General features: G+C 35.5%; 1 protein-coding gene across 1 annotated transcript in view; it reads right to left on the bottom strand.

The window, feature by feature from the left end:
* Window positions 1–1,966: 1,966 nt before the first annotated feature.
* Window positions 1,967–12,447, bottom strand: part of LOC139354274 (uncharacterized) — a 28,632-nt gene continuing 18,151 nt past the window's right edge. Inside the window, exons 8-10 of the mRNA XM_070998494.1 lie at window positions 2,731–3,004; window positions 2,262–2,647; window positions 1,967–2,184 (exon numbers count right to left, since the gene is read on the bottom strand). Of these exons, the coding sequence (XP_070854595.1) occupies window positions 1,967–2,184; window positions 2,262–2,647; window positions 2,731–3,004 (878 nt within the window). The remainder of the gene's footprint in view (window positions 2,185–2,261; window positions 2,648–2,730; window positions 3,005–12,447) is intronic.

The following is a 12,447-nucleotide window of genomic DNA, read 5'->3' as shown; positions in this document are numbered from 1 at the left end:
TGGAGATCCAGGTGCCTTTGTATTGCTGGGGTGACAGTTGGGGCGTTCGAGGCTAATGTTAATGATGACTCCAATTCGTTGCATCTTCTCTGCAACTGTCGGATCACCGTGTCAATTGCGGAATCTCCTTTGACTTGATCTCTTGTTGTGAGCTTGATGTTGGCCGAAGTTCGTCTGGGGGCCTTCGGAAGCCCGCTTCCAGTCGGCATGTTGTCCAGAAAGATATTCTGATATTCTTCGACCAGCTCTTTAAGTGCTACTAGTCGTGAAGAGTACTCACTTCCAGTGGGTAATGCCGCTTGCAGGACTTCTTCATCTAGGTCGCAAAACTGCTGCCAGAGATCGTTTAACTGATTTAGCTTACCGGAATAATAGCCGTCTCGGTGGCGTCGGTCGGCAGAATCCTTGCCATAATTCTTAATGAGCTGTTGGATTTTCCCTTGCAGCTCGTTTTGGGTGTCTAGTAATCGATTGTGTAAATCGATTCTTGTGTGACTTGTTTCCTCAATGAATGAAGTAGACATATTGTGTGTCTTGGAAACAAAGAATCTTGTGAAGCTGGATGAAGCTGAGTATCCTGTGAAGCTGGATGCAGCTGAGTATCCTGTGAAGCTGGATGAAGCTGAGTATCCTGTGACGCTGGATGAAGCTGAAGTTCCTGTGACGCTGGAAGAAGAAGCGTATCCTGTGAAGCTGGATGAAGCTGAAGTTCCTGTGACGCTGGAAGAAGAAGCGTATCCTGTGAAGCTGGATGAAGCTGAAGTTCCTGTGACGCTGGAAGACGAAGCGTATCCTGTGAAGCTGGATTAAGCTGAAGTTCCTGTGACGCTGGAAGAAGAAGCGTATCCTGTGAAGCTGGATTAAGCTGAAGTTCCTGTGACGCTGGAAGAAGAAGCGAGTCCTGTGAAGCTGGATGAAGCTGAAGTTCCTGTGACGCTGGAAGAAGAAGCGAATCCTGTGAAGTTGGATTAAGCTGAAGTTCCTGTGACGCTGGAAGAAGAAGCGTATCCTGTGAAGCTGGATAAAGCTGTGAGTCCTTTAGTGGGAAGGGGGTTGCTTGAGTGTGATCCTTTGTTGTTAAGGGATCACGTCGGGGTCACCAATGTTTGCGCCTAACTGAAGTAGACACTTCCGGGTCACACCGCGGGACAAGGGGGTAATGAGCACTTGTCGCTGGCACGGGGACGCTCGCGTCGCGGCAATGGTAGCTGCGCTGAGGGTGAGCTAACGTGGTTAGCTGCTAGTTGAGATAGTGTATTACGAGCCCTATTCCCAGTTGTAGGAAGTATAACCGCGGAGTTATGAGATGCGTTAATAACTGTTTTATTCTTCATTTGGAACATGTTTATATACTACTTGGAACACGGAAGTTTAGTGTAATGATTAGTGAAGTAAGCTATATTCTAAAGTTGGTCAGGGAATTATGATTATGGTAGCAGTTTGCGTAGTTGGCTTTGCGTAGTTGGCTGACAATGCAAAATGTGCTGACTGCATTGGCCGGTCAGTGTGCCGTTGAGTCGGTGAGACGGTGAGTTAGTGAGACATATAATATGCTGATCAGCGATTCTCATATGCAGTGGGTGCTACTAAGCGCCTGTTACTGTTTCCAACTTGGCTACTGCTTGATTTGTTGGGTGTGGTTATGTTGAGTACCTTTGGGTACGAACAATATTCTTTATCAGGATCACTAGCCAAGTCGATCTAGCCAAGTCCGTCTGTCCGACTGTCTGTCCGGATGAACGCTGAGATCTCGAAAACTATAAGAGCTAAGCTAGTGAGATTTGGCGTGCAGATTCCTGAGCTTCTTACGCAGCGCAAGTTTGTTTTACCAGAGTGCCACGCCCACTGTAACGCCCACAAAAGAAATGTTGTGCCTTCTGTAGAGCTCAGTCTTAACCAAGTATCGGACAGCTTGAATAACCCGAGCGGGTCGAATAGTTTCCGTCATTAAATTATGGGAATATTCTTACATTCTTTTTAAATGAACCTGGATTACATGGGCCGAATCAAAGGTGCGCGAAAGTACGCTTACAGTATCCGGTACTGAAATTGGAACATTTTCTACAGCGCCTCTTATTCCGCATTGCCTTCCATATCCAAGGGATATATTGCGCATGAAGGGAATTCGATGAAAAATAAGGCGCTCCACAAGATATGTAAAGTTTTTAAGGCATTCAGGTATCTCTGGAAAGTCGAAGCCATTAGAGAGACATCTTACGACATGTATTTAGAAGAAATAGTACGTATGTTCAAACCATTACCTGAGATGGAAACCACGTTAATTTCCATTTCCTGAATTTGTTGTTCCCGAAGTCTTTGCTGAAGTCTTATATTCCGATGATGCACTGTGCTGGTCCTTTGCTCCTGTGCCCTAGTGATAGGGTTGTTCCTAGTGATCCTATGAGCTGCTGAGTCCCGTGAATGCTCGGGTCCTCCATTTTCCTCGATCGATCTCCAGGTAGCATGATCAGCAGTGTTTCGCGACTGCTCTCGTCGTCGCTCCTCGGAACCCGACCCCGAGCTGCAGCGTCCCGTGCGCGCTCGGTCTCTCGATTTTCCTCGATCGATCTCCACGTAGCATGGACAGCAGTATTTTGCAACTGTTGTCGTCTGTGCTCTTCCGAATTCGACCTGGCGATTGCGTGCGCTGCACAATCCCGTGCGCGTTCGAGTCCTCAATTTTCCTCGACCAATCTCCAGGTAGTATGATCAACAGTGTTTCTTTTGCACCTGCTGTCATCGTCGCTCTTCGGAACCCGACCTGGCGCTTGCGTCCACTGCAGTGTCCCGTGCGCGCTCGAGTCCTGGATTTTGCTCGATCGATTCCCAAGTAGCATGGTCAGCAGTATTTTGCACCTGCTGTCGTCGTCGCTCTTCGGAATCCGACCTGGCGCTTGCGTCCACTGCAGTGTCCCGTGCGCGCTCGAGTCCTGGATTTTGCTCGATCGACTCCCAGGTAGCATGGTCAGCAGTATTTTGCACCTGCTGTCGTTGTGCGCGATCACTTTTTAATCACTTTTCACCTTATATTTTTTATAGACTTATATTCACATTTTACCTTATACTTTGTGGTGGATTTTCATTCACTTTTCACCTTACACTTTCGGTGTGTTTATATTAATTGAGTGTAAAACATACACACAACAATGTATACGTTGTCACTCGGCAACTGGTTTTCACAGACTAATCCGGGGATTAGGATTACGAGTCAATTTATAGGTTGGAATCATACCTGCTATCAACCTTCGTATAACCCTTTCGATGGCGGGCAATTCCTGATTTTAAGGACATGTTGATTACCTAATTTAAGGATTGCGTAGTAACTGCATTATTACCTGTTATCTAGCTTCGTGGCAACCTTGTTATGGCTTTTTCTGTAACCTAAAATAGAAAAAACGGGTATATTATAAGGTAGGATACCTACCTTAATTTAATTTCGTAATTCTGAAAAGATAAAATATTCTATACCCAGAATATAAGAAAATACGATCAAAATCAACAAAACAACATTTTTTTAAAAATAATTATTTATCTTATTATTTCTCTGACCGTTTCTTTGACAGCTATATGTTATAGTCACCCGTTTTTTCTTAAATTTAATTCGAAATTCTTAAAAATACAAAAAATGTTATTCCCAATAGCATAAGATAATATGTCAAGAAACACCGAAGCTATAATTTGTTTCATAAACTATATTAAATTTATGATTTCGGCCCGCAACAGTAAATATTTATTCACCTACACGTAAATTTTCTGTTGTAGCGTGCCGAATACAAAAATGTAATATAGCTTATTTATTTTATCGAATGTAATATCATTTTTCGTCAAAATTGTTGATATCAGAAATTTAAGAGGTGTTTTTGTTTGATATCAGAAGTTTTTTTTTGCACAAGAGTTTAAGTACCCCAATACCATGACTAGGCGTCGTCCCCATGAATATTAAACTGTTTAATAACAAGTTTTATCGCTTCAATTATTCCAAAGTGGTAGAACAAATAGATCAAGTTTCCTATTTCGATTAGCTTCATGCAAGTAAAGGACCCTAAAACCATAACAGATTTTCCGTTTAAAAATCTAATAAGAACAGTTTTCATCAAATTGGTTTTTTTTCTTGCTTATTCCAATAAGTATGAAATATTTCGTATACGGAGCTGAAACGAGTTGCACTTCTTATCGCTTAATATCTTCCAAACGGTAATTTTTAGGCAAAACGTGTTATAAATCAAAAGTTGAGGAATTTTAAGGGCTATATGATTTGAAATTTAAAAAGAAATCGTTTGACTCAATTTTGAGAAAATAGTCAAAAAAGCGTTTTAAAAAATAACTTTTTGTCATAACTCGAAATCTATTACATTCAGACAACTTTACTATATAAAGGGTATTTAGCAAATTAAATTATCTTATCAGAGATATATAGCACGTTTCTGTCGCATTAGTTGTTTAGATACTATAAGCATTTTAAATCTAGCTTTTTTTTGATTTTCCGCTAAACTAGCGGGTTTTTCCAAAAGTCGTAGAACAAACGTTTTCTAATTTAAGCTACTTTATACACCCATAGGGTTTCCAAAACTAACTTTGTATGCAAGTTATCCAACCCGTGAAACGGTTCCACTTATGGAATTTATAAACAAATTTTTGAATTCAATCTCAGCTATGTTACCCTTGCCTTCAGCGACATTGCCTTTGCCTTTGTTATCCAACCCGTGAAACGGTTCCACTTATGGAATTTATAAACAAATTTTTGAATTCAATCTCAGCTATGTTACCCTTGCCTTCAGCGACATTGCCTTTGCCTTTGTTTAAGATTCTGCCTTTGCCTTTGCCATTCACTTCGAGGGCCGCGCTTGACCGTCCTGCTAAGATAAATAAACCAATCGTAAAGTAAACACAAGCTTCCGTTCGAAGCCCAAACTTTTCCGTTCAAAGCCCACAGTATTGCGTTCTAAGTTCAGAACATATTGCGTTCCGATTTTCAATCAAATTGCATCGGTCAGCATAATTTCATTTCACAACGAGATGCGACAGTTTCAGCATAAGCTTTTATTTTAAACAAAAATTAAAGTTCTGGAAGCTTAAGAAAATGAAAGCTTCTGGCCGAGGTTCATTGGATAATTTTTTAGAATTAAGAGCGAGTCCTATTTTATCCGAGACCGCGATCGGTTCACAATTTTTAAAAAGTGTCTTGTATTAATTGAGTTTAAGAATAAAGGTTTATCACCCGAGTTTTAAAAATAAAAAAATAAATTTTTTTAAATCATCTACGACTAATTAAATTGGCGACCAACGTGGGGCCGCGTTAAATAAAAAGTTCCAAAAATTATTTAGTGAAAAATAAGTTAAATATAAACGGAGCTCGCGCGGCCAACAACTCAACATTTCTAGTGGAGAAATTAAAAAATCCACCAAACATCACAACAAAGTGACAGTGGTCGTTAACAATAATTAAATGGAAATTAAAAAATGAAATAATCCATTTAAAGGTGAACTTTAAAAAAAGGTGGACCAAAATCTTAAATAAAAAAAAATACAATAACACAAAATAAAGCAAAACCAGAAACGCACTAAACAAAAACAGTTAAACAAACCAGCTCTTACAACAACAACAACAAAATCACAACTCGTTGAAACAGGAAAAATTAAAGAAGGAAGGAAGGGCATTCTATTGCCAATCATTTCTACTGAATTCAGGAAGGAAGATCAACCCACAACCTCACAGAAGGAAGACCCCATCGGGACAGTCTCGTAAGAAATTCATTTTCAAAAAAAAAAAAAATTAAAAATTATAATCTAAGATTAGGGAATTTAAAAAAAAATAATATAAGATTTAAACATTGATAGAAAGTGAGATAGATTCACGATTTAATAAAAAATATAGAGAAACAATCTGGATGATTTAATAAATAGCTTTGGTGAAATAAATCTAACCATGGCAACCGGAGGTTCAGCACCAAATTTTTCTGCAGGTAGTATAGCCACAGCAGGCGGCTTAACAGTGGAATTAATAAATAGATTGATAAATGTTCAATTAAATGAAGTGAGCAGGAAAATAGAAGGTTTAGAAGGAAAGTTAGCCGCAGATGCAAACACTGTGGAGGATTATAAAATACAAATAATCGACTCAACTATAAAATGCGACACAACACTTGAAGTGGTAAAATCTTTACCAAAATTCACGGGGGAACCAACACAATATGTAGGTTGGAGGGAAGCCGCAGAAACTGTAATGAGTCTCTATAAAATTCAAAGTGAACAATATTTTATCGCCTTATGCCCATGATGCTCTTACCAATCATGGCACTGTTTTAAACTGTCGAGCAATCTTATCTAGATTGGACTTTATATATAGCAATAAACGACCAATACATATTCTCGAGTCAGAACTAAGTATCCTCAGGCAGGTACGAATGACAGTTACAGAATACTATAATGAAGTCAATAAAAAATGACACTACTAATAAACAAAACCATAATGACATACGGAAAGGACAGCTTAATTGCCAAAGAAACAAACAAAACTATAAGGAGCAATGCATTACGAATTTTTATATGTGGGCTAAATGGATCTATCTCAGAAACTCTTTTCTCATTAAATCCACCAGATTTACCCAATGCTTTGGCAAAGGTCCAAGAACTAGAATCAAACAATTTCCGTGCTCAATTTGCCAACAGGTTTAATGGATTTAAAAATGAAAATAAATATCAGGGAAACAACTTACGATTTGATCAAAAAAGACAGAACAATAATACTAATAAAACGGGAAATTATTGGAGTAATAACCAGAATTATAATTGGCCACAAAAGGGAAATTTTTGGCAAAACGATAATCATAATAATAATCAAAAGCAACAAGCCGTCGAGCCAATGGATGTTGATCCATTGATTCAACTCCAGAATAAACCTAGTTACAATCGATAGCCGAATAATAATTGGCAGGCGAATAATAATCGAGGTAGATACAATAATAATTATTATCAAAATAATAATCGATCAAATAACTATCGCGCTAATCAAAATAAAGAGCAAACTCAAGCTCAGAAAAGGGAACCAGATGGAACAGTAAATCAACCAGCTAATAAAGTAACCAGATTAAACAATATCAACGAAGATCATTTTTTAGACCAGACCCCTACAGGGGAATGCCTTATTTAAATAGGACAGACCGAAAAACCAAGAAGTAGTTAAAGATTTTAATAGATACAGGAGCCACTGCTTGTTATATAAAAAAGGGAATTTTCGAAAATAAAAATGAGTTATCAATATACAAAAAGGTAACTACAGTTCATGGGTATTCAATTATTAGGTACTACAATATTATAAATATATTTGAAACAAGACAATTATTTTATGAAATCGAAGGATTAGAATCTGATCTGCTAATTGGATTTAATTTATTAAGAAAAATTGGAGCTATAATAAATATAGAAAAGGGAGTCTTGGAATATAAAGGAAAAACAGAAAAGTTAAAATATTATGATAATGAGGAAAAAAATGAAATAGGTTTAATTGAAGAAAATAATGTTCTTCCGTTAAAAGAATTTATTATAAAAAAATATTTTGATGAAAAAAATAGCGAAAACACAGATTCATTATTTGTGGAAAATAGTGAAAAAAGCTTGGGAATTCAAAATCCTGAGAGTGCCGACGAAGTAAATACCGTCAATAAAAATACAAATATCTTGGGAATTCAAAATACTGAGAGTGCCGACGAAGTAAATACCGTCAATAAAAACACAAATGTCTTGGGAAGTCAAAATCCTGAGAGTGCCGGCGAAGTTAATACCGTCAATAAAAATACAAATGTCTTGGAAATTCAAAATCCAAAGAGTGCCGACGAAGAAATTACCGTTAAAAATCAAATAAATAGAAATAGTTTGAAATATAAAAATTTCAAGCACGCCGTCGTTGAGTTATCCGACAAACAACAGATAAACAATATAGGTACTGATCAATTAGACGGACTAAAGGAAAAAATAGTTCTCTATATTGAAAAAGACCATTCAAAGATAAATTTGCAAATTCCTTTTAGAACAGACATAAAGGGGGAAATAAATCTTATTCACGACAGGCCAATATACGGGAAACAATATCCGTACGCTTTTTCTGTCACCGACTTCGTGAACAGCGAAATCAGTAGAATGTTAGCAGAGGAAATTATAAGGCCTAGTCGAAGCCCGTATAATTCACCAGTTCTGGTAGTACCAAAGAAAGGAGAAAATCAAGACGGAAGCCGTAAATTAAGACTCGTCATTGACTATAAAAAATTAAATGAAAATACCATACCTGACAGGTACCCAATGCAAGACCCATCAGTAATTCTATCTAATTTGGGAAAAGCAAGATATTTTTCAACAATAGATTTAGAATCAGGTTTTCATCAGATATTAATGAAAGAATCTGATGTAGAAAAAACATCCTTTTCAATAAATAATGGAAAATACGAATTTTTAAGAATGCCATTCGGACTAACAAATGCACCAAGAATTTTTCAGAGAGCAATGGACGACATCCTAAGAGAACAAATAGGGAAAACATGTCATGTCTACATGGACGACATTATAATATTCTCAAACTCGATTGAACAACATTATAAAGACTTAAACAAAATTATAAATATATTATTAAAGGCAAACATGACAATCTCTTTAGAAAAATCAAAGTTTTTTAAACGCGAAACCAGTTTTCTAGGATACATCGTATCTTATAACGTCATCAAGACAGACCCAGAAAAAATTGACACCATAATTAAATATCCGCTTCCAAATAATATTCGGGAACTAAGAAGTTTCTTAGGCCTTACGGGCTATTATAGAAAATTTGTTTTAAATTACGCCTCTATAGCCAAACCTCTAACAAAATATCTTGGAGGTCAAAATGGCAAAATTTCAAAAAAAATGTCAACAAAAATTTTAATTCAGCTGGATGACCCAGCTATTAATGCTTTTAACGAGCTGAAAGAAAATCTCATTGCTCAAGTAGAATTAGTTCAACCGGATTATAATAAAAAATGTACCCTGACCACCGACGCTTCGGACGTCGCAATTGGTGCAGTATTATCTCAAGAAGGTAAACCAATTACTTATATTTCAAAAACCTTGACTAAAACGGAACAAGTTTATGCAACTAATAAGAAGGAACTTTTAGCCATAGTATGGGCTCTTAAAAATCTAAGAAACTACTTATACGGAGTGATTGGAATTGAAATCCAAACCGATCATCAACCATTATCTTTCGCAATCTCTGATAAAAATCCTAATATTGAAATGAAACGCTGGTACTCCTTCATAGAAAGTTTCACTCCTAAAGTCATTTCTAAGCCAGGTACAACTAATGTAGTTGCAGACGCCTTATCAAGAATTCAGATCAACAACTTAACTGACAGTAACGAATCGGTCTCAGATCAAAACAGTCAGCATTCAGCAGAGAGTAGTTTTGAGAATGTTATACAAGAAACCCGTAAACCCTTAAACCAGTTTAAGCAACAATTGCTATTAGCAACGGGGAGGTATACAATACATGAGTCGATTAATATATTCGAAAATACCAGAAATATAATAGAATTTGACACTCCCGAAAATTTGATATCAATCATAAGAGAATATATTCCTCCTAATTTAACGGTAGGTATTCATTGTACTTTAGAGGACTTTTATAGAATTCAAAAACCACTTAAAGGTAATTTTGTGAATAAATTTTTGTATACAAAAATATTTGTACAAGATTTAGAAACTCCTGAGGACGGAGCACTTATAATCGAAGAAACACATTGCAGAGCACACAGGGGACTTGACGAAAATTATAAACAAATCAGTAGATTGTATTATTGGCCAAACTTACTTACAAAATTAAAAGAATATGTAAAAAATTGTAAAATTTGCAATGAAAACAACTATAACAGACACCCAACTAAAATTCCAATTGGAGAAGCCCCAATCCCGAGTGAAGAAGGCGAAAATTTACACATCGACATATATTACGCGCAAAGTCTAACTTTCATAACTTGTATTGACGCTTACTCAACATTTTTAGTAGTAAAAGAAATCCAAAATAAATTAAATATCGAAAACAAAGTAATGGAACTTCTTCGACAATTTCCACAAGCCAAAGTAATAATGACAGTACCTCAAACGGACAAGTTGAAAGGGCACATTCTACACTAACAGAATTAGCTCGATGCATTAAAGAAGAATTTAATCTAACCGACTATTCCGAAATAGTAATAAGAGCCGCTCAAGAATATAATCAGAGCATTTATTCTACAACGAACCAAAAACCTTTTGACGTACTATATAATAAAATAGAGCACGATAACATTCCTCAAATTTTAAAAAATACACAAGAGAAAATGTTAGAAACACATAATGAAAACAGAAAAGAAAAAGTATATCATGTAGGACAGGTAATTTATGAAAAGAAACACGGGGAAAGAAATAAACTTAAAACTAGATATAAAAAACAAGTAGGTAAAGAAAATTTACCTAACAAAATAATAATCAACAATAGAAATAGAATTATTCACAAAGATAATATAAAATTCTAAAAATTTATATGTTACTTTTTTTTCCTTTTCCAGAAAATGTTTTATCAGGTTCTCATACTACACCTTATTTTATTAACAAAATCAGAAATAATAGACTATACAAGTCACGAGTATCTTTTATTCAAGGACAATAAAGACGTATTGACGTACGATTCATACGCAGAATTATTCCACGTAACTAACTTAAGTTTTTATAAAGAAATAATAAAATTGGAATCAGTTAATATAAAAAGGGATACTAATAAAAGGTCACAATGGGAAATTAAATATGACACAGAAGTAATCGAATTAATTTTATCACAATTAATATCAACTAGGTCAAAAAGGGATAGGCTAAATGAGATAGGCACTGTGTGGAAATGGTTAGCTGGAACTCCGGATCATGATGATTTTATTAAAATACAGAATAAAATCGATGAATTAATTGAAAATAATAATAAGCAATTTATTATCAATTCCAAACTGTTTAAAGAAATAGAATCTCTTTCAGATGATTTTAAAAATGTTTTTATTGATCAAGATTTACCACTGCGAAAACATCGCTTACGATTATTAACATTTGATCTGCAAAATTTAATTGACACAATCATACTAGCAAAAATTGACGTTTTAATACCAAAATATTAAACAATGATGACATCATGGAAATATTAAAACATGAACAAAAACCAGTAATTATCGCTGACCTAATGGACATCTCTGTTTTTAAAATCGCACTGCATAAAAAAATTGTAATAATTTATATAAAATACCCAATAATAAAAAAAAGATGCGAAATATATAACGCTAGAGCGATTTCCCAAATCGATGGGAAACTAGTATTAAGCAATCAAGTCGCAAAATGCGCAAATATGTTTTATGAAATGTCTAACTTTAAGAACGAACTTTTTAATAATTATTGCACTTTAAATAATGAAAAAACTTGTTTTACCCGCTTATTAAATGGCGAGAAATCCACTTGTAAAAAAATAAGAGAGAAAAATAAAAAAGTAGACATCATACAAGATGGTGCCATTCTTATAAATGGTAACAATATTGTGAACAACTCTCATTTAAACGGTTAATTTTAATCATTATATATTTGATTTTTTTACTTATTATAAAATACAAAAATGTCATATTATTTGTAACCAAAAAACAACGGCCAGAACCAGAAAAATCTATTAACCAAGAAAATTTTTTAACAGAATTAAGAGATCAATTAAATGAATTACATATTGAATCGGGACGATCCATTTTAGAAGGGGGAGAGTTATCCAACCCGTGAAACGGTTCCACTTATGGAATTTATAAACAAATTTTTGAATTCAATCTCAGCTATGTTACCCTTGCCTTAAGCGACATTGCCTTTGCCTTTGTTTAAGATTCTGCCTTTGCCTTTGCCATTCACTTCGAGGGCCGCGCTTGACCGTCCTGCTAAAATAAGTAAACCAATCGTAAAGTAAACACAAGCTTCCGTTCGAAGCCCACAGTATTGCGTTCTAAGTTCAGAACATATTGCGTTCCGATTTTCAATCAAATTGCATCGGTCAGCATAATTTCATTTCACAACGAGATGCGACAGTTTCAGCATAAGCTTTTATTTTAAACAAAAATTAAAGTTCTGGAAGCTTAAGAAAATGAAAGCTTCTGGCCGAGGTTCATTGGATAATTTTTTAGAATTAAGAGCGAGTCCTATTTTATCCGAGACCGCGATCGGTTCACAATTTTTAAAAAGTGTCTTGTATTAATTGGATTTAAGAATAAAGGTTTATCACCCGAGTTTTAAAGATAAAAAATAAATTTTTTAATTCATCTATTAACGACGAATTAAATTTGCATCCCATACAAAATAAATTTTGTGCTTTCTGTAGAGCTCAGTCTTAACCAAGTATCGGACAGCTTGAATAACCCGAGCGGGTCGAATAGT

The sequence above is a fragment of the Drosophila suzukii genome (assembly GCF_043229965.1).
Source record: "Drosophila suzukii chromosome 2 unlocalized genomic scaffold, CBGP_Dsuzu_IsoJpt1.0 scf_2c, whole genome shotgun sequence".
Lineage (NCBI taxonomy): Eukaryota > Metazoa > Arthropoda > Insecta > Diptera > Drosophilidae > Drosophila > Drosophila suzukii.
The sequence above is the reverse complement of the archived record's forward strand: the minus strand, read 5'-3'. Positions and strand labels throughout refer to the sequence as shown.